Below are 23,718 nucleotides of genomic sequence, written 5' to 3' on the forward strand. Positions count from 1 at the left end.
CTTCCTGGACCAGGGCTCGAACCCATGTCCCTGCATTGGCAGGCGGATTCTTAACCACTGCACCACCAGGGAAGTCCCAATATTTGTCCTTTTGTGTCTGACTTATTTCACTTAGCATAATGCTTTCAAGGCTCATCCTTGTTGTATCATTGCATTAATATCAGAATTTCCTTAGTTTTTATTGTGGCTGAATAATATTCCATTGTATGTGTATGTATTTTGTTTATCCACTCATCTGTTTATGGTCATTTTGGTTGTTTCTACCTTTTGGCTGTCATGAATAATACTGCTGTGATCATTAACATACAAATATCTGTTTGAGTCCCTTCTTTTGAGTATATACCTGGAAGCAGAGTTGCTGGATCAAATGGTAATTTCATGTTTAACTTTTTGGAGACTCAGCAGACTATTTTCCACAGCTGCTGCACCATTTTACATTCCCACCAGTATACAAGGGTCCCAATTAATTTCTCCACATCCTCAACAGCTCTTGTTCTTTTCTTTTCTTTTTTCTTTACTGTTTTTTTATTAAAAGCCATCCTAGTAGCTAGTACTAGGTGTGAAGTGGTATAAAGAAATTTAAGTAAATGGAAAGATCCCATGTTCATGTATTGGAAGACTTCATATTGTTAAGAGGTCAGCACTACCTAATATGATGTATAGATTTAATCCTATCAACCCTGTCAGTCTTTTACAGAAATGGGAAAGCTGATCCTGAAATTCATATGGGATTACAAGGAGCCCTAAATAGTGAAAACAATCTTGAAAAAGAACAGAGTTGTAGGACTCACATTTCCCAATTTGAAAACTGACTATAAAGATAGAATAATCAAAACAGTGTGGTACTGGCAACAGGATAGACATATAGATCAATGAAATAGAAATTGAGAGTTCAGAAATAAACCCATACATGTATGGCCACCTGATTTTCAGCAAGGGTACCAAGACCATTTGATAAGGAAGAACAGTCTCTTCAACAAATGGTTGTTGAAAAACAGGACATCTCCATGCGAAAAAATGAGCTTTGACTCCTACCACACAGGACATAAAAAAATTACTCAGAATGGATCAATGATCTTTATGGTTTTAAAACACTTAAGGATAAATCTTCATGAGCTCAGATTTTTGGCAGTGGATTCTTAGATATGGATTCTTTGACACCAAAAGGATGAGCAACAGCAACAACAACAACCGAGAAACAGATAAATTGGACTTCAAAATTAAACCTTTTGAGCATCAAAGGACATTTTCCAGAAAATGAAAGGGCAACCTACAGAGTGGTAGAAAATATTTGAAACTCACATATTTAAGTGTTTAGCATCCAGAATATATAAAGAACTCTTTCAACAAAAAGGCAAACAACTCAATTTAAAAATGAACAGAGAATTACAGTATTACTTACCATAACCAAGACATGGAAACAGCCTAAGTGTCCACCAATGGATGAATGGTTAAAGAAAATGATACACATAAATACACACACACATAATGCACATGCTGGAATATTATTCAGCCAATAAAAAGAAAAAAATCTTGCCATTTGCAACAACATGGATGGATCTTGAGGACATTATGCTGGGAAAAATGAAGTAAGTCAAATAGAGAAGGCACATATCACATGACCCACTTATATGTGAACCTAAAAACAAACAACAAACCCCACCAAGCTCATAGATACAGAGAACAGATTGGTGGTTGCAAAAGATGGGAGGGTGAGTGAAATGTGGTTAAGGGGGTCAAGAGGTAGAAATTTCCAGTTATAAATAAGCCATGGGGATGTAATGTACAGAATGGTGACTATAGTTAACAAAACTGTATTGCCTATTTGAAAGTTGCTAAAGAGTAGATATTGCAAATTCTCATCTTGAGAAAAAAAATTGTAACTACCTATGATGATGGATGTTAACTAGACATTGTGGTGATCATTTCACGATATATGCAAATACTGAATCATGGTTCTGTACACCTAAAAACTAATATAATGTTATATATCAATTGTACTTCAATAAAACTTTTTTTTTTAAGTAAGCAGAAGACTCGAATATACCTTTTTCCAAAGAAATATACAAATGGCAACAAACATATGAAAAGATGTTCAACATCATTAGGCTTTAGGGAAATGCAGATCAAAAATACTATGAGATTTCCACACTCACTAGGATATCTATAATAAGTAAAAAAGAAAAGGAGTGTTGGCAAGGAGATGGAGAAATTGGAACCCTTGTATATTGCTGGTAGAAATATAAAATGGTCAGCTACTGTGGAAAACACTTTGATGGTTCCTCAAAAGTTTAAACATAGAATTATCATATGACCCACAATTCACTTCCTAGATGTATGCCCAAAAGAATGGAAAACTGATGTTCAGACAAGTATGTGTACACATGTTTGTAGCAACATCATTCACAAAAAAGTGGACATAGCCCAAAAGTTCATCAACAGAAGAATAGATAGGCAAATTGTGGTATATACATACAATGAAATATTCAGCCATAAGAAAGAATGAAGTACTGATGCATGCTATGAATAATATGCATGAATCTCCAAAACATTAAGCTAAGTGAAAGAAGCCAGACACAAAAGATCACATATTGTATGATTCCATTTGTATGAAATATCCAGAATAGATAAATCCATAGAAACAGAACAGAGGTTGGTGGTTGCCAGGTTGAGTGGGAAAAGGGTGAGAAACTGCTTAAGAGGTTTTACTGTGGACTGATGGAAGTGTTTTAGAGCTAGATAAAAATTTGTGGTTGTACAACATTCTGAATGTCCTAAATGCCACTGAATTGTTCGTTTAAAAGTGTTATTTGAAAAAAAAAAGAAGTGTTATTTGAATTTTGCCTAATTGTCTAAAGAAGAAGTCTACAGAACTGAAGGGTATACGGCTCAAGGAAATGACGCATTTAGTTTGAGTAATTGTGGTAGAAGGTGGAAATAAGGGAGAACATATAACATCCCAGTGCTGAAACCCATTGGTTGAGGTCAGGGTAGGACCAGAAGCAAGTGAGCTAGCTTGTATGAAGAGCCTGAGAGGCTTGGGAGAGCCCTCAGGGCTGGGATTGGGCATGTCTTAATCAGCATTGTGGTTGCATTGAGACTAAAAGGAGAATGCAATGTGGAGTAGCAGGTCAAGGTTGGCAACTACAGAAGTGACTTACAATAGGTTGTCAAGATGAATGCCCTATAGGAACTATAGCCCAAAGGCAAGGGAGTTTAAGACGTAAAAGAGACAAGAATTTGATTATCAGGAGTTTAGTGGACTAATGAGAGAGCAGCTTGGGCAAGTGTTGAACATGGAGGCTATTATCCATGGCTGTGATTTACATGATTTGGGAAGATGTGGTGTTTGGATAGGCCAGCTCCGTTAATGTGCCAGAGCAGAGCAGATGTATTTTTATATTTTATTTATTTTTTTATGTTCTTCTACTTAGGAATAAGGTTGTTCCCAGAATCTCAGTGAATCTGAGATGGCCTCACTTAAAAGGGCTGGAAGTGACAGAGGCCAAGTAGGCTATTATATGAATATTGGAAATGTGGATAGTATGATAGCTAATTAGGGTGACACTCCTACAGTGAAAAGGATCAAGGGGGTCTTCAATGTACTAAATTACAACTAGAAAAAAATGTAAAAAGATAAATAAGAAAAACCATGCAAACACTAAACAAAAGAAAGCTGGAGTGACTGTATTAATATCAGATAAAGTAGACTTTAGACTTCTTGGAATAAAGAGGTACATTTCATGTTGGTAATATGGTCAGTTCAATAAGAAGACATAACAATCTTAGGATTGTTATGTATTTAGGAATATATGTCTCCTAATATGTGTATGCTCCTAATGATAGGGGAGCATGAAGCTGAACTGATAGAACTGAAAAGTGACGTGGACAAATCCACAGATACAGTTGGAGTCTTAAATACCCCTGTCTCAGTAATTGGTGAAACAAGTAGGTGGAAAATCATTATGGAATGGATATCAAAGACCAACCAACTTGACCCGGTTGGCATTTATGGAACACTTCACCTAATAACAGCAGAATACGTGTTATTTTTAAGTGCACATGGAACATTTACAAAGATAGAACATATTCTGGACCATAAAATAAATTTTGACAAATTTAAAGTAACTGAAATCATATGAAGTATCTTCTTTGACTCTAACAGCATTCAGTTAGAAATTAATAATAGATATCTGGGAAATCCCTAAAATATTGGGAAATTAACACATTTTTACCCCTGTGTCAAAGAGAACATCTCAAGGGAAATTAGAATGTGTTTTGAATTAAATGAAAATGAAGACACAACATTATCAAAATCTGTGAGATCTACCTAAAGCAGTGCTTAGTGCAAAATCTATAACATTGAATGCTTATATTAGGAAAGGAAATAAGTCTCAAACCAACAATCTAAGCTTCTACCTTAAGAAACTAGACATGTAAGAGGAAATTCAACCTAAAGCAAGTAGAAGGAACAAGTAATAGAGTAGAAATTAATGAAATTGAAAACAGTATAAAACAAAAATAGAGAAAATCTGTGAAATCAAATGCTGGTTCTTATAAATCATCAATAAAGTTGATAAAACTCTGTCTAGACTGACCAAAGATAGAAAAAACAATAGCCAGTTTAGGGATGACATTGACTTTTTACAGATGTAACCAAGTTGTCTTGTCTCATATCCTGGATTTGTCTGATTCCTTCCTCGTAGGGTCATATTTCCTGTAAACTAGATTCAGTTAAACATTTTTAACATTTAGATTATAGATGATGTTGTGAACTTTGCTTTTAAATCAGGAATCACATAATGTAAGTTCCCACTATTAGTGATGCTGCTGAGTTTGATCACCATGCTAAGTTTGGTTACCACACAGCCTTTCCCTTGTAAAGGTATGGTTTCTTCTTTGCAACGATGAAGTAATACACTGGGAAATACTTCTGTACCAAATAAATGTCTTGCCCTCTGTTCATCTTTTACCTAATGGTTTTAGCATCCTCTGATTGGGTTTCCAAAATTGTGATTTTCATATTTTCTCATTTTTTTCTACACTGTTAGCTAATGTTCCTTTGTAAAAGAGACTTTTCTCTTTTTCCCTTCAATCTATCTCTCTTACTCACTATGAATACTTTTCTGTCACTCCAGACTCATGGGCTTTTGTTTGTTTTGATGTTTCATATCATATTTAATGATTTTAATGCTATTGGTACAATGATAAATATTAAACTTCTGAGCAGCAGTTTTTAAAAGGTAAATTTTATTTTTAATAAATTTTGAGTATTGATATGCTTTAAAAAGCATTTGTGCAGTACTCAATTATTGAGTAATTATCTTTAACAGATCATTGATTGCATTTTATGCTGACTCTTGATACTTTGAACCTGATATTGTGGGTTTTCAAAAATGATCGTGTTAATTATGTTTTTTAATTGAGGGATAGTTGATTTACAATATTAGTTTCAGGTGTACAACATACATATTCAGAGATTACACTCCATTTAAAGTTATTACAAAGTAATGGCTATATTTCCCTGTGCTATACAATTTGTTGTGTTAATTTATTATTTAGTATTTACTACACTAAATAAAATTTAATATTTACTTATATTTAGTAATTTTAAATTAAATAATAAATATTAAACTAAGCATAAGACAAACTAAGCATTGAGATTAAACTACCCCTTTAAGTATTTGTTATACATGTTGCACGTCAGTTTTTCTAGGAAACCCATAGAAGTAGAAATGATCCAATGATATTTCATACAGTTGCATGTCTGACTTTGTCCTTTTTGAGTGTGATGGGGCACAGATGTGTTTACATTGGATGATTTTTCCTGATGAGACCAACTGTCTGAGTCTTGCTTGATCTATTTATAAACTTTTTGCCCTACACATGACTGCTTATCATTCAGGTGTCCTGAATAAGTAATTGTTGTCCAGCAGTTTGTTGGCTAGGATCAGCATATACAAGAAGGATTGTAACACTTAAAGCTGCTGAGTGCTGAAATGACTGCCTTTTGAGGTTGTTGGGACATTTGTACCAGGAAGTACTTAACAGGAGGCTAGGCAAGATTTCTTTCGATCTTCCTTCCTCTTCCTATGATTCTAGAAGAAAATATAAAAGAATTATGTGATACTTTTAAGAACCAAGGATTTGATATGAGGAATAAAAACTAATCTTACTTAGATTAAACACATGAATAAACATTAATAAACCAAAAACTATCCGTTAGTGCAAGTTGTGAAATCGTCTAGATAATTTATTTTAGAAAGTGTGTTTGTTAAGCAGCATTTAGAATTGCCCCACACCTGATTTACCTAGTGGGTTTGTTTTTCTTTATTAATATGGAAGTTAATGTTTAATATTTCTTCCTGCATTATAAACACTTTTAAGTTCTGGTGACATTTCAAGAAAAAGCCATTTAATTTGTAATTATTGGTAAGTTTATGTACATCTTCCTAAAAATCCAAACTAGACTGATGACTTTACACATTAAGCTTGGTAAACTCTCAGTATGCCTAGAAATCTGAACAGAAGCTTTCTTCCACACTAATTTTGGACTTAGTCTAGGATTAAATGTTTTATATTCATATGTAATCATTTCTTTTCAGCTTAAATAATAAATGAACGTTCACTTTAGTGGCAATAATTGTTTTCTTAACATTTTCTTCATCAAAATATCTTGCAGTTTGTGTATATAAATAATCAGAGATAATCTTCCACCTTTTAAAGGATGCATGTAATTTTCAGATGTTGGGAATAACTCATTTAAAAATGATATACCAATTTAAAAAAAATAAATTTATGTATTTTATTTATTTTTGGCTGCGTTGGGTCTTCGTTGCTGAGCACTGGCTTTCTGTAGTTGCAGCGAGCGGGGGCTACTCTTCGTTGAGGTGCGTGGGCTTCTCATTGCGGTGGCTTCTCATCGCAGAGTGCAGCCTCTAGGCGTGCAGGCTTCAGTAGTTGTGGCATGCGGGCTCAGTAGTAGTGGCTCTCAGGCTTAGTAGCTGTGGCACACGGACTTAGTTGCTCCGCGGCATCTGGGATCTTCCCGGACCAGGGCTTGAACCTGTGTCCCCTGCATTGGCAGGCGGATTCCTAACCACTGTGCCACCAGGGAAGCCCCCAATTTCTCAAAAGAGCTTAGTGTGGCAAATCTTTAAATAGTACATCCATATTGCTTGGATTTTTTTAAAAAGACTCATTGGAACATGTGGTAGAGGGGATTACAAACATCTTTTTTTGGGATCATATGCTGGGAGGGAGAGCAACTTTTTATTTAAGTTTTTTTCTCCTTTAATATTGTCTTGCATAGAATCATACTCTGGACTCTTTGATAGTACAGGCATTTTCTCAGATGCTTTGGACGTAACAATGGAAATGTACCACATTCCCACACTATCATAAATTTTGTTTATTTTTGAAACAAATAGATTTTATAGGTTATTTTTGCAGCATTGAATTTCCACTCCCATTGTTTAATATATGGTTTATGATAGAGGGGGGTTTTATTGTTGTTTTTTAAACCAAGAGTTGACTAGCTAATTGATTCAGCAAATAATATTTCTCATTTACTATGAAAAGTACAGTTTAGTTCTGGCAATATAGTGGTAAATCACACTATCCTTGGCATTGATTGTATAGTATTTATAGAGATAGATATTGTGAAAATTATTTAATTAGAGTGGCAATTAGTACTACAAGAGAGAAGAATACAGGGTTCCATGAAATATGTGGGGTCCTTAAAAGGACATAAAATTATCAGGTCTTGAATAAATACAAGAAACATCTTTAAATATAAGCATTTACTATTCACTGGGGCACTTACATATTCTTCAAACACTGAATGTGTGAGTTCATTTTTTTGTTGTTTTATTCAAGATACAAATAAAAAAGACTACTAAGGGCATTCTAATTTATCTTTACTTTTGTAACTTTTACAACACCAGAAAAGCACTTGGGATTAAAAAGTAGGTGGGCTAGAGACTCCACTAAAAAAAAATTTCTGTCAGTTTCATTGGAATGGGATTGCTGGTATCACAGAAGCAGTATGAGGTTCATTGACAAAAATAAATTTGATGTAAGTGTAGGAAAGTCATTCATTATTTGTGGACCTTTAAATAAATGGCCCCTTGCTGACTTATCAGCCATCGTAATTGTGGCAGTTGTCATTTGGTAAAACAAATTGTATATTTTTCCAGTTTACTAATTTGAATATGAAGTATATTCTTAGGAATTTATTACAAGAATATTATGTGAGATGTTTAGTTTTTTTTTTTTAGGTGTTTAGATTTTAATATTATACCAGTAATTCTTAGCACAGTACATATTAAAACAATATATTAAGCTCTTAAAACATATTATTTCAACCCTTATATGACTTAAATGTTAAGCCATATAAGGGTTCTGTAATCCATATTCCCAGTTAACAGAATTGCCAGTCTGTTTGCCTTGCTGAGTCTTTTTAGTTTACTTGTTAGTAAAGTGGAAGTTGTGGTGAAGGTTAAATGAGAATACAAAGCGCTTAGCATGTGCCTGACATATAATGAGCACTCAGTAGATGTTGGCTACTATCTTCATTGTTGTTATCATCATAAACTTTAAAACCTATTTTATAGTGAGTGGAACAGGAACGGGAACATCTTAAAGCAGAACAGCTGCATCAGAAATGGTCAAGGCTTGGGCTTAATATGATAGCTGTTATTAAACCTCACTTTAGGGGACTTCCCTGGTGGTGCAGTGGTTAAGAATCTGCCTGCCAATGCAAGGAACACGGGTTCGAGCCCTGGTCCGGGAAGATCCCACATACCGTGGAGCAACTAAGCTCGTGCGCCACAACTACTGAGCCCGCGTGCCACAACTACTGAAGCCCACGTGTCTAGAGCCCGTGCTCCACAACAAGAGAAGCCACTGCAACGAGAAGCGCGCACACTGCAACGAAGAGTAGCCCCCACTTGCCGCAACTAGAGAAAGCCCACGTGCAGCAACAAAGACCCAGTGCAGCCAAAAATAAATAAATTAATTAAATAAGTTAAAAAAACCCAAAAACCTCACTTTGAGCTTCTCTTGGCTTTGATGATTTCTTTCTTCCTCTCAAAAGTTTATCATTCTTTTCCTGACCTCAAGTCAACCTCATAAAAGCCCAATTTTTGTTTTGCTTTGTATTAAAGTTTTCAATGCAGTGTTGTTGGTTTCAGGATTTTGATTTTTTTTTATTTTTCTTTTTTTTCTTTCTATTTGGTCTGGGAAAACTATAAAATGAGTTGGACCAACCATGCTAAAAAGTTTCCTAAATAAACATGGTACTAGGAATTTTTGTTCCCCAATGTTCACTTGTTTCATAGCCACTGTCTTCCACGGCACTTCCTCCTGGTAAGCAGCTGGAAATGCCCACATGTGCTGCAGTTTTTTTTCTCAGGCTGTGTGGTACCAGTCACCTTTCCTGGCATCTCTTATTCCACTGTGAGGTAGTTGAGTTAAAAGGCTTAATAAAAAAACAAAAACAAAAAGACCCTTGTTTTATAAATGACACTTTTTTCCCTGTGGAAAAAAATTTTAAATTGAAACAGGTAGTTTACAGTACACAGTAACATCTTTTAACACTGGTACTTTGATGCCATTTCTGCCACTCACTGGTTGTGTGTCCTTGGACAAGTTACTTCTGCATATAATACAAACTTCTTGTCCTGTATATAATAACGGGTGGTTGAGACTTAAGTGAGTTGGTCTTCTAGAATAATGCTTGGCATAGAATGAGTGCTTAATAAGTGGTAGCTATTATTAAGATTAGTATCGATATTACCATTATTTCATCATTATAATTCTACCAGCTTGCTTTACCAATAGCATAAACTGCAAGTAATAAAACCCAAAACTTAAAAGACCTAAAACTGACAGGTAAAGTTTTTAATAGACTAAACATTGACAAGTATATCACTTTCCTGATCAAATTTAGATCTACATAATTTTGAACAAGGAGAATTGGAAATGGTAGAAATAAGTACCAAATAAGAGAATTCAATTGCAGAAGCTCTGAGTCAATTGAAAGGGACCAAAAACCAAACAAGAACAATAAAACCTCTAATCAATGTTTAATCTTATTTATAAATTTATAAGATTTATTAGGGTTCTCCAGAGTAATGGAACCAATAGGACAGACAGACACACACACACACACAGACTTACTGTAATTGGCTCATGCCATTATGAAGGCTGAGAAGTCCAATGATCTGCCTTTTACAAGCTGGAGACCTAGAAAAGCCAATGATGTAATTCCAGTTGAAATCCAAAGGCCTGAGGGCCACAGAAGCTGAAGGTGTAAGTTCCAGTCCAAGGGTCCCAGCTCAAGCAGCAGGCAGGAACAGATCCTCCCTTTTTCTGCTTTTTGTTCTATTCAGGCCCTGAATGGATTGGATGGTCCCCACTCACATTGGAGAGGGCAGTCTACTGAGTCATCTGGAAACACCTTCACAGACACAGCCAGAAGTAATGTTTAATCTGGGCATCCCATGGCCTAGTCAAGTTGACATAAAAATTAACCATCACAAGTCCAACCCTTGTCAACTTGGCACCCATGCGCATCTCCTTAAACCATACTTAATCTCCAGATAAAATAACAAGGTCATAATTCTGCCTAACTTGATACAGTTCTATCCTGAGCATAACCAAAAATGTACTAATGCCTTTCTCTGAAGAGGAGGTAAAGTCCTTGAGTGACGTTTTCTCTTCTTGTATCTTAAATATCCTGTAACTTAAATACTATACTGTAAATACTATACTATAACACAATACTTAAATGCTGTAATATAAAGTCAGTGCATCTTATATTGCTTGATAAGGGAATAAGAAAGGAAAGAAAACAGATACAAACGTATTCATAGCAAAATTAGGAGGAACTACTCATGACGGTTAGAGTCCTCGTTTCTGTAAGTGATCATGTGGTTGTAGCTAGTATTTGTAGCTGCCTTCTTCCACTACCCACTCTGTATTCCTTTGCCTTCAAAAAGCACCTCAGCAGGTCGTGGTTCTTTGCCTGGCGGAGTGACCCAAACCTTCACTCCTGAAGGATCTGGGCCATTAGTAATCCTTCCTGGATTGGGTTGTTGTAAATTTTTAGTGACTTTAATCACAGGGCATGATAATACTAAGAGACACCCCAAAGGATCTCCTATGTTCCACATATATTCTTTCCTGATCTCCATTGTGGAGTAGTAGTCCACTTTCCCCTCGGTAGTCAGGATCAGTCAACCAGACCAGCACCGTAATTCCCTTTTTTGCCTATTGATTCAGATGCATGAGGACCCAAAGCGGTTGGATGAGTCTTAACTTCCAGTTTACTGTCTCCTCGTGGAAACATTCCTCCCTCAGGCAGTAAGAGCTCTAGACCAGCAGAGCATAATGTTGCAAAGCAAACATTTTGTTGGTGAGTCTGTAGCAACAATAGTGTCACTCCTATTTTCACCCCTTGACCCCTGGATCTATGAATTATGGGAGAAACGGCACTGTATATTGGACAGTGATTCACAGCATATTCATTCTTCTGGAGAACCTTGCCCCAGCCCTGCAAGGTATTGCCACCTAGCTGGCACTGTAAATGAGTTTTCAAAAGGTCATTCCACCTTTCTGTCAAGTCAGCTGCTTGATATTAGGGAACTTGGTAAGACTGGTGAATTCCATGAGCATGGGCCCATTGCTCTACTTATTTTGCTATGAGGTGCACTCCTTGATCAGAAGCAGTGCTGTGTAGAATACCATCACGGTGGATAATGCATTCTGTAAGCCCATGGATGATAGTTTTAACAGAAGCATTGCATGCTGGGAAGGCAACTTCATATCCAGAGTAAGCATCTGTTCCAGTAAGAACAAAACGCCCCTTCCATGATGGAAGTGGTCCAATGTGATTAACCTGCCACCAGGTTGTTGGCTGATCACCCCAGGGAATGGTGTCGTATCAGAGGCGCAATGTTGATCTCTGTTGCTGGCAGATTGGACACTCAGCAGTGGCGGTTGCCAGATCACCCTGGTGAGTGGAAGTCTGTGTTGCTGAGCCCATGTATAATCTCCATCCCAGCCACTATAGCTACTTTGTTTATAAGCTTATTGGACTTTCTGAGGAAAGAGGCTGACTGGTATCCACAGAATGGGTCAGTCCATCCAATTGATTTTTTTAAATCCTCTGCTGAGGTCACCCTTTGGTGAGCATTCACATGGGAGACAAACATCTTCACCTTTTTAGCCTATTCAGAGAGGTCTGTCTACATACATCTTCCCCAGATTTTTTTGTCACCAGTTTTCACTTCCTTTACGTTAAACCAAGGCATGTCCAGCATTTCCAGTTCACTCACTGTGGGCTGTCGGCCACCCTTTGGTCCATGTTTCAGCCAACCAACCAAACAAATGTTAGAGTTTCTTCTAAGTCCCTAAGTCATAGCATTAAATGCAGATTCTCTGTTCAGTGAGCCTATATCAATACTAAGAATCGATCCCAATAAAAATACTTTTTGTTCAGTAATGCATATGAATGTAATTGAATAGAGCTAATTGCTATATACAGAAATTGATAATGGGATGAAATTGGCTTAGTGGAGTTAGATTGATTCTGAATACTTTATTAAAGTGTATCAGTGCTTGTATAATTTTTGTTAACATGTTTGTATTGATAAACATGGAATTAAAACTTCCTTAGACTCAAAAGGTAAGAAAACACCTACCTGGGCCAGGTGGTGGAATTGTAAAAATGCCTTCTACTACAATTTAGTATGAGATGTAACATAAAATACAGGTATACATCAGATTGTGGGTTCAGTTCCAGATCACTGTGATATAAAGCAAATATCACAATAAAGTGAGTCACACAAATTTTTTGGTTTCCCAGTGCATATAAAAGTTATGTTTACACTGTATTGTAGCCAGGAAGTATGCAGTAGCACTGTGCCTGAGAAAAACAATGTACACACCTTAATTAAAAAATATTTATTGCCAAAAATGCTAACCATCATCTGAGCCTTCAGTGAGTTGTAATCTTTTTGCTGGTGGAGGGTCTTGCCTCGATGTTGATGGCTGCTGACTGATCAGGGTGGTGGTTGCTGAAGGTTGACAATTTCTTTAAAAAAAAGCAAAGTGAAGTTTGCCACAGCGATTGACTCTTCCTTTCGTGAACAGTTTCTCTGTAGCATGCAGTGCTGTTTGATAACATTTTGCCCACAGTATAACTTCTTTCACTTTTGGGGTCAGTATTCTCAAACCCTGCCACTGCTTTATCTTTATACTTTTTAACTAAGTATATTTAATATTCTCAATCCTTTGCTGTCATTTCAGTCATCTTCACAGCATCTTCACCAGGAATAGATTCCATCTCAAGAAACCATTTTCTTTGCTTGTCTGTTAGAAGAAACTTCTCCTGCAAGCTTTACCATGAGATAGCAGCAATTCAGTCACATCTTCAGGCTCCACTTCTAATTCTAGCTCTCTTGCTGTTTTCATCACATCTGCAGTTACTTCTCGCACTGACTTGAACCTCTCCACGTCATCCATGAGGGTTGGAATCAACTTCTTCCAACCTCCTGTTAATATTGATATTTTGACCTTTTCCCATGAATCATGAATGTTCTTAATGGCATCTAGAATGGTGAATCCTTTCCAGAAGGTTTTCAATTGACTTTTCCCAGATCCATCTAAGGAATTGCTATTTATGGCAGCTGTTGCCTTACGAAATGTATTTCTTAAGTTTTTTGAAGACTTGAAAGTTGGAATTATTCCTTGATCCATGGGCTGCAAAATGGATATTGTGTTAGCAGGCATGAAAACAGCATTAATCTCATTTTACATCTCCGTCAGAGCTTTTGGGTGACCAGGTGCATTGTCAGTGAGCAGTAATATTTTGAAAGGAATCTTTTTCTGAACATTAGGTCTCAACAGTGGGCATAAAATAGTCAATAGACCATGTTGTAAACAAATGTGCTATCATCAAGTCTTTGTTACCATTTAGAGAGCATAGGCAGAGTAGATTTAATTCTTAGTGGCCCTAAGATTTTTCAGAATGGTAAATGAGCATTGGCTTCAGCTTCAAGTTTCCAGCTTCATTAGCCCCTAACAAGAAAATCAGCCTGTTCTTTGAAGCTTTGAAGCCAGGCATTGACTTCTCTTCTAGCTGTGAAAGTTTTAGATGGCATCTTCTTCCAATAGAAGGCTGTTTAATCTACATCAAAAATCTATTGTTTAATGTAGCTGCCTTCATTAATGACTTTAGCTAGGTCTTCTGGATAACTTGCTGCAGCTTCTACATTAGAACTTACTGCTTTACCTTGCACATTTATGTTATGGAAAAGGCCTCTTTCCTTAAACCTCATGAACCAATCTGTTTTAGCTTCAAACTTTTCTTCTGCAGCTTCCTTACTTCTCTCAGCCTTCATAGAACTGAAGAAAGTTAGGGCCTTGCTCTGGATAAGGCTTTGGCTTAAGGGAGTGTTGTGACTGGTTTGATCTTTAATCCAGACCACTAAAACTTTTTCCATTGTCAGCAATAATGTTGTTTTGCTTTCTTATCATTTGTGTGTTCAGTGGAATAGCACTTTTAATTTTCTTTAAGAGGGACTTCCCTGGTGGTCCAGAATCCGCCTTCCAATGCAGGGGACGCGGGTTCGATCCCTGGTTGGGGAACTAAGATCCCACATGCTGCAAGGCAACTAAGCCCATGCGCCAGAACTACTGAGTCCGCACACCTCAAGCAGAGAGCCCACATGCGGCAAACTACAGAGCCCACACGCTCTGAAGCCCGTGTGCCACAACTAAAGAGAGAAAACCCACACGTCACAACTAGAGAGAAGCCCGCACACCACAACTAGAGAGAAGCCCACGTGCTGCAATGAAGAGCCGGCGCACCGCAACAAAAAGATCCTGCGTGCCGCAACGAAGACCCCACATGCCACAATGAAGACCCAAAGCAGCCAAAAATAAATAAATAAATAAATAAATATTTTTAAAAAGTCAGGACCATTGTCAAAAAAAATTTTTTTTAATTTCCTTTTTAAGAACTTTTCCTTTACATTCACAACTTGGCTGTTTGGTGAAAGAGCCCTAGTTTTTGGCTTATCTTGGCTTTCGACATGCCTTCCTCACTAAGTTTAATCATTTCTACCTTTTGATTTAAAGTGAGAGGCATGCAACTCTTCCTTTCTCTTGAACACTTGGAGTCCGTTGTGGTTTATCAAATGGCCTGATTTCAGTAGTGTTGTATCTCAGGGAATAGGGAGGCCCGAGGAAAAGGATGGGGGGAATGGCCAGTCTGTGGAGCTGTCAGAACACAGACAACGTTAGTAACACCAAAAGTCACTGGTCACAGATCATCCTAACAAATATAATAATAATGAAAAAGTTTGAAATATTGTGAGAATTACCAAAATGTGACACTGACTTGAAGTGAGCAAATGCTGTTGGAAAAATGGCACTGATAAACTTGCTTGAAGTAAGGTTGCTACAAACCTTCAATTTGTAAAAATTGTAGTATCTGCAAAGTGCAATAAAGTGAGGAACAATAAAATGAGGTATGCCTGTATTAAATAATACCCACTGTAAGCACTATAACAGTTAGATGGTGATACATAAGGCTGTTGCGGTGGTTCAGTGAAAGAGATGAGAGCATAAATAAAAACAATGACTGTGAAGATGGAAAGGAGCAGACAAATTCGAGAGATGTGGAAGTTACTAAGATTTTGTGATTGATTTGGTATGGGTTGAGTATAAGAGGGGAAGTTTTGACTTGGTCAGTTGTTATATGGTGGGATCCTTAGCACATAGTAGTAAATACATGAGGAGGAAAAGATGGGGAGTCCAGTTTTGACATGTTGAATGTGAGGTGAGTATGAGGCTAAACCGATGAAGAAAACCAGTAGGAAGTTGTGAATATGAATCTGTAGCTTAGTAGAAAGATCAGAGCTGAGAATATGGACTTGAGAGTCATCACTCTCTATGTATCTGTATATCTGTCAATATCTATCTATATATTTATTGTCCCTAGAGTTCCATTATTGTGTGTTCTTTCTTTCTCCCTCTTTTTTTTTTTTTTAAACTATTTTATAGATTCTTCCTTGGTGATCTCATCCATTGTCTATATAGACTTATACAGAGACAAAATCTGATACATATACACAGTATCTGATAGTGTCTTTAAACAGACTGTATTAGTGGATGAAATCACATAGGAGGAATCTACAAAATAAGAAAGTTAACAGGAAGATTGAGAAAAAACACACAATATTGAAATCCTGGGGCCTACTGATTGATACACACAGACATATACACACACACATACACGTAGACATACATACCTATAATTAAGTAGTTCAGCTGACAGAGGAGACAGAGAAGATATGAGGTAGAACCATGAAAGAGTAATACCTTAGAATCTGAGGGAGGAGAAATTTTTGAGTTGTCAGTTGTTTTAAATTCCAAAGACTATCTGGTGAAGGTAAGAGCTGAATAAAAGGGCTTTCCATTGAGTTTTTATATTGTTATTGGGTATTAATATTGTTAGCGATTAGAGCAGTTTCATCAAGGGATGAAGACTAAAGCTAGTTTGCAGTGGGTTGAGGAACAAATGGGAAATATGAGAAGAGAAATAGCATGTACACTATAGAATGTATCCCGTTAACAATAGAGGATGATTAGAAGTTTTGTAAACTTTATTGATAAAAATTTGTTCCTAATATTAGTACAGTTTTTTTTTTACTTGGTTGGATCAGTTGGATTATACCAGATCAATGGTTTCATTCTCATTTTGACCATTTGGGTTTGATGTATTCCTGGGGCTCTCCTGATAGAGTCTTGGAAAATAAGCGTGAAGTAACATAGAGCTTTAGATTAAGAGCAAAAAATTATAGTATTACTCATAAAGTAACTATGATCTAATTAAACAAAAATCATGGCACCTGCATTTTGGGTGTGGTCATTCCAAAATTGCCATTCTCCTATTTGGTAAGGTAAGTATTTGCTAAGGTGTTATACCTATTGCAGATGTACTTCTTGTATTGAAATATTGTTTTAATGGTATCAGAAAATTACTAGGAGAAACAACATGTAGTATACTGAATTAAAAAATTCTCATTTGCCTAATAAGTGAACAGTACATTTTTAAAAATATCTTTTTGGGTAACTGGGGCAAGGGAGTACCATATGTTTTAATTAAGTATTTAAAAGTTTTTAAATAGAGTTTTAATTTGATGTCTATTTTGTTCCTAATGTATTGAAGAGTAAAAGGAACCATTCTTTACTTGTACCAGTTCAGTGGGAGATTATTCCCTATGACTCTATGTTGGAATTTTGAGTTGTCGCTATTTCTTTACTACGTGGGTTAAATGTGACGTGATAGTTTATTTTAGGAAGTCTTTTATAATAGTGAATTCAATATCTTTTTGCTTTTTTGAACAGCTTTGTGTAGAAACTAGTTTAAAAAGGGATTTCTTAAGTAGCTGTATTGGTATAAAGTAGGAAAGGAAATGGAAAGGTTTCATGCTTCCACGGCTAATTTCTTTATGCAGCATCTTCTTTTTTTTTGCTTCCAGCAGTCATTTTCATGAGTATATTTAAATAGATCTACATTTCTAACAGCAAATACATTTTTATTCTTTTGGGATTTAAGATGGTTCACGTTATGGTGGATGCTTTGTTTTTATTTCTATCAGGTTAAAATAGAATTTTCAGTAAATATGTACTTGTCTTCTGTAGTCTGTAACGGTGCTGTCTAATAGTAATATAATGTGAGCCAGATATGCATTTTAAAACGCCATGTTAAAAGGAATAATTAATAATTAATGAAATTAATAAATAATAAAAATTTTATTTGATTAAATATTTTGTTTAACTCGAGGCATTTGGAATATTATTTCAACATATAATCAGTATACAAATTACTGAGATATTTTGCCTTTTTATTTCACATTAAGCCTTCAAAATCCAGTTTGTATTTTACACTTAAAACTTTTCTTAATTTGGACTTACCACATTTCAAGTGCTCAGTAACCATATGTGGCTGGTGGTTACAGTGTTGTACAGTTCAAGTCTATAGAGTTGGAACAAATTCTTAGTATCTGGGTGGATGGACAGATAAAAAAAGATATGTATCTCCTATAAATTGGATTTGGTTAGTGTAATAACTGATTATGAACACCCAATAATATGATCATCTTTATAGATATCAAACCTGGAATTTTTTGTTCATTGGAAAGTTAATTGGAGGACATAAGCTGGAAATATTAGGTGGATGGAACTTTTACGATCTGGTGCCCTCAGTAGTTGTATTGTGTAATTGCACTTATGTTTATTATATATACATGCTCATACTTCTGAAAAATTTCAGTGTATGTCTATAACTTGTAGCATAAATGCAGTTCCAACTACAATGAAGATTTTGTGCTACAGCTAGAGAAGGAATTGGTCCAAGCCCGACTGAGTGAAGCTGAGTCTCAGTGTGCACTAAAGGAAATGCAGGATAAAGTTCTGGATATAGAAAAGGTAAGAACAACATAAATGCTTTCATTCCGAAATTAGAGGGGACATGTGATAGATATTTGTTAAGTACTTACTGAGCAGTGAAATTGGACTTGGTGTTTTTGCACATCAAAAATCTTACATATTATAAGAGAGGAAAGGAAAAAAATACATGATTCCCATTTATTCTTTGTTGTTGCCATACTACTCAAAGTGCCATATTTAGGGTAAAAATGGAGGTTAGAGCCCTTTTAGAGGAAAACAACCAGGATAATTTTGAGATGAATAATGTTTAAATGTCGGAGAAGAGAAACTTAGGGGATAGAAATTAACCATCGTCAAGATGAATAGTACTTACAGCATTTAGAATCACCAGACTGCAGCTGGTACAGTATCTCCCAGACTTCTCGTTTCTGAAATTCTGGGAGAAGTGGGACAATTTGAACTGTAGCAGTCTACAAGTTAGTAATATTACCTCTTGGCCGTTGGCCCAGTACTAACCCTTTTTGTTTTGTTTTTTAGTATATAAAATATGCTGAAAGCATTTGTCTTAAGCACATTTCAATTAATGTAATTAAACAGAAGGCAACAACTTCTAGAAGAATTAGATTTAGCTACAAAAAACTTGCCATATATTTGTTAAATTAATTTATGGAATACTTTTTGGGTCATTCCAGACCATAGTGTATTTTTTAATTTAAAGCCTGTGCTAAACACAAGTGAAAAGAACTAAAAAATCACATTGGTAGTTTTTTTAAAAAATGAAAATTACCATTTTTATCCCTATAGTATATAAATACATCATGTTGCTTTTATCCAAATAAAAGGTAAATTTCAAAAAAAAATCCACTGTGAAATTTACATTCTGACTAAGCACAAAAGTACACAAATATTAGGTCTAATCAGAAATTTCAGCTGACAAGTGAACATTTTTACTTTGAAAATATGTAGATCTGAGATACAGAAGTGAATATTTTGATTGGAACACATTGCAAATATACCTTGTTTTCATGTAAAAATAATTTTTTTAAAGAAAAAAAAGAAATTAACCATCATCTTCAAATATTATAATACCTTCATCTGCAGGAGGTGTAGAAAATAGACCAATACATAAACATTTCAGCGAAAATTTCATCTGAGTGTAACTGTTACAGCTTTCCAAGCTGCAGAAAACCACCTCCGAATATATAGGAAGATCTTAGCTGGAGGTGTACTTACAGAAGCTAACTTGATTTTAGGTTTCTTATAACCCTCAGACTTGAGAGTCTCTGTTCCAAATCACAAACTCTGAATCTCTGTTTTCTCATCTATAAAATCATAGATGATTTGGGCTCTGTGTTGCGTTTGTTTCTTTGGCCTTTAGGTAGTATCTAGCCATTGAGTCAAAAACTCATAAATAATGGACATGAAAGATACCCTCAAATTGTTCTTTACTGTTTCTTAATGAAATAGAATAGGGTATAACTACAATCAATAGTGGAATAATTTTGCTAGAAATCTACTTGCTATTTTTATATTATTTTTGGAAAACTTATTCTCCTGTTTGCTGAGAAAGAAGCCGGCAAGAATGCTGTAAAAATTGCCTAATTGAGAGTATTCTGGGCTCCATGATTTAGGTAAGAATCTGGATCTTTTAGTTTTGAATATTTGGTAGAAAGAAATGTCCTTGGGTCCAATTTAAAAATAAATTTTTTAAGTAGCTTTGTTGGTATTCATGTTATAGAGTAGAAAGGAAATTGGAAGGTTTCATGCTTCCTATGGTTAATTTCTTCATGCAAGATACTTTTTTTAATGCATATACAGTAAATTTCTGGTTTTCAATTGAGAAAATATTTCAAGTCCATCATAAAAATGTGTAGTTGACAAGAATAACTTTATTCCATCATCTCTGTGGGCTGAAATCTTCATGAAATATTTCAGAGATAGAAAATTTCATGGACTCAGGACTTGAAATTTCAATAGTACTTCAGTTTACCTAAGGAGCTTTTACTAGGGCCTAATTTAGGATTCTTTGGTCATTCCCCAGAGCAGTTTAATATGGCAACCCTATATCCTGTGGTGGGTCTTTCAGCATGGTAGGAGATTAATCTAAATCTTGTACCCTTGAAGCAAATATTTAGGTCACCTTGGTGCTTATTTCTTGAATATTGATATAAACAGTGACTAATGTACAGATATTTTATACTCCGTTTTCAAAATGATATGCTGAGAAAATATAACAAAACAGATTTTGGATTATTCTCTTCCATAAATCTTTAAAATATAAATGATGTTCATGCTTTGTAGTCCTAATCAGAGGTTAGTATGTTCACTGCCGTATTGAAAAACATTTTGAATCCTGTTGCTCCATAATTCTGATTAATATTTTATTAAACAAAACAGAGTTAGACTTTCTGTGTCCTCAGCATTAAGTACAGTTACCCTTATACCTTCCTGGTGGGAATGTAAAACGTGCAACTGCTTTGGAAAAGTTTCACAGTTTCTTAAAAGTTAAATGTAGAATTACCATCTGATCCAGCATCTCTGCTCTTTCATATATACTCAAGAGAGTTAAAAACATATATCCACACAAAAACTTTTACATAAATGTTCATAGCAGTGTTATTCATAGTAACCCCAAAGTGGAAACAACCCACATTTCCACCAACTGATGAACGTGTAAATAAAATGTGGTATATCTGTACCATGGAATATTATTTGGCAATAAAAAAATGAAACTTGAAAACATGCTAAGTGAAAGAAGCTAGTCATAAAAGGCCATGTATTTTATGATTCCATTTATATGAAATGTTCAGAATAGGCAAATTCATAGAGACATAGATTAGTGGTTGCCAGGGCCTGGGGGTAGGGGAAACGTAGAGTGACTGCTAATGTTATAGGGTTTCTTTTGGGGGTGATTTAAATGTTCTGAAATTAGTTTGTGATGTTGGTTGCACAACCCTGTGAATACTCTTAAAAACCACTGACTAGGGACTTCCCTGGTGGTGCAATGGTTAAGAATCCACCTGCCAATGCAGGGGACATGGGTTTGAGCCCTGGTCCGGGAGGATCCCACATGCCGCAGAGCAACTAAGCCCGTGCACCACAACTGCTGAGCCCGCGTGCTGCAACTACTGAAACCTGCGCGCCTAGAGCCCATGCTCCGCAACAAGAGAAGCTACCGCAATGAGAAGCCTGCACACCGCAATGAAGAGTAGCCCCTGCTTGCTGCAACTAGAGAAATGCCATGTGCAGCAATGAAGACCCAACGCAGCCAAAAATAAATTAATTAATTAAAAAAACAAAACAAAACAAAACCCACTGACTAGTGTTCATTAAGAGGGTAAGTTTTATAGTTTGTTAATTATATCTCAATAAAATTGTATAAAATTAAGTGCAATTACATATGGGAGAAAACAGCTCATTATTTTGCTATATTTTATTGTTATATATGCTGTATTTTATTCTTTAAATTAAAAAAAAAAATCCCCAATTAAATTTTCTCTTGCTTTAGAGAAACAACTCCTTTCCTGATGAGAATAACATTGCAAGGCTTCAGGAGGAACTCATTGCTGTGAAACTGAGAGAGGCAGAAGCTATTATGGGTTTAAAAGAACTTAGACAACAAGTCAAGGATTTAGAGGAACACTGGCAGGTATGTCAAAATATTTTGTGTGCTTTAAAAAAGAAAGGTAAAACCTGAATATCCATTTTGTGTGAATTTGAAGTAGTTAATGACCAACACTAGGATCTGAGTTTAAAGTGGGAAAGACCCTGTTTAATATACAAAACTGAGAGCATTTATAAATTGAAAGTACCTTTAAGCTTTTTCTCCCTTTCTGATTCTTATAAGTAAATAAAAGATAAAATAGAGATCAAGTCGTATTTTTGTTGTGTTGGTATACCATTGTGATTTGTGTAACTTTTTCTAAAGAACTAAAAGAAAATACTTCTTTATATAGTACTTATTTCTTCTCCTGTTGATATTAAATTCATTGGTCAGTATGAAACATCAGAAGGGTGACATCAATATAAATTTGTTTATGAATTTGTAACTTCTTTTGAAAATGGTTTTCCCACAAAATAAAACAGACATTTAGTTAGTTATATGCCCACAAATTTATTCACATATGAGGGAAACTATTGATAAGTAGCAAAAAAAAAAAACCAACCCAGAATCTATAAGACAGAAGGGAGAGAGGAAAGAAAAAAAAACGACACATCTTTTCAGAATAGTGATCTTGGTATGAATTTGGGATGGGGGATGCATCTAGCAAAGACTGAAGTTATTCCTTTACGTTGCCATGGCTTTTTTTTTTTTAAGAAGTATCAGGTGGCATTAGAAATTAGAAACAAATGAAACAAAACTGTCCTTCACCACAGATATTTTGAGAACACTGCTCTTCTAATATTGTTACCTTAATTCATGAAGGGCCCAATTTTCCCCTTTTCTTGGGATTTCATTACAAAATAATGCAAAAATCTCTCAGAAAAAAAATTGGGGTGAAAAATGTATTCTTTACAATAATTAATCCACAGTATAAAAATAATTTGAACTATATCTGAGTTTATATCCCAGATCTGCCACTTACTGGCTGTGCGACCTTTCTGAAGTTACTTACTCACCATTTCCATTTTCTTAACTCTATATTGAAAATAATAGTGTTTAACTTTTAAGATTTTCTGGGGATTAAATAAAATGATTCATATAAAGTGCCTTATACAGTACTGGGCCTGAAATAAGTGCTTCGTTAAGTTGGCTCTTACTGTAATACTGGGAATATTTGTTGCGATCTAATTTTTTATATTTCAGCGCCACTTAGCTCGTACTACTGGGAGATGGAAAGACCCACCTAAGAAAAATGCTGTGAATGAGTTACAGGATGAACTGATGACCATTCGACTTAGAGAAGCTGAAACACAGGCAGAAATAAGAGAAATAAAACAAAGGATGATGGAAATGGAAACACAGGTATAATGGGAAAGCCTAATAGCTTTAAAAAATACTGTTAGCCCATTAAAAGTTTATGCACAAATTGTATCATCCTTAGAACAGAGCCAAAAGGTGGACATATGAAACTAGCTAGACTGCAGTTTTCTAGCCCAGATAAAAAGGGCTAAAACTGTATTCCTTGACAGCGGAGATTTGATATCTTCTTTGACTCTTTCAACAAAGTTTAAAGAAGTCATAAAACTCTATATGACTTTGTTTCGTTGTTGTACAACCTGAAAGGGAATACTCATGTTGAGCAAAATTTC

General features: G+C 35.5%; 1 protein-coding gene across 21 annotated transcripts in view; it reads left to right on the plus strand.

Moving 5' to 3' along the window:
• EVI5 (ecotropic viral integration site 5) overlaps positions 1–23,718 on the plus strand; it is a 234,100-nt gene that overhangs the window by 137,134 nt on the left and 73,248 nt on the right. For 14 of the 21 annotated variants that reach the window (XM_082477022.1, XM_082477023.1, XM_082477024.1 and 11 more), the window contains 3 exons: positions 18,370–18,504; positions 21,974–22,114; positions 23,273–23,431. In XM_082477022.1, coding sequence (XP_082333148.1) covers positions 18,370–18,504; positions 21,974–22,114; positions 23,273–23,431 — 435 coding nt within the window. Of the gene's footprint in view, positions 1–687; positions 17,098–18,369; positions 18,505–21,973; positions 22,115–23,272; positions 23,432–23,718 lie in introns of those variants that run through there. The other 7 variants (XM_082477025.1, XM_082477010.1, XM_082477012.1 and 4 more) reach the window with 3 other exon arrangements.

This window comes from Balaenoptera physalus (assembly GCF_965194825.1).
Source record: "Balaenoptera physalus genome assembly, chromosome: 1".
Classification (NCBI taxonomy): domain Eukaryota; kingdom Metazoa; phylum Chordata; class Mammalia; order Artiodactyla; family Balaenopteridae; genus Balaenoptera; species Balaenoptera physalus.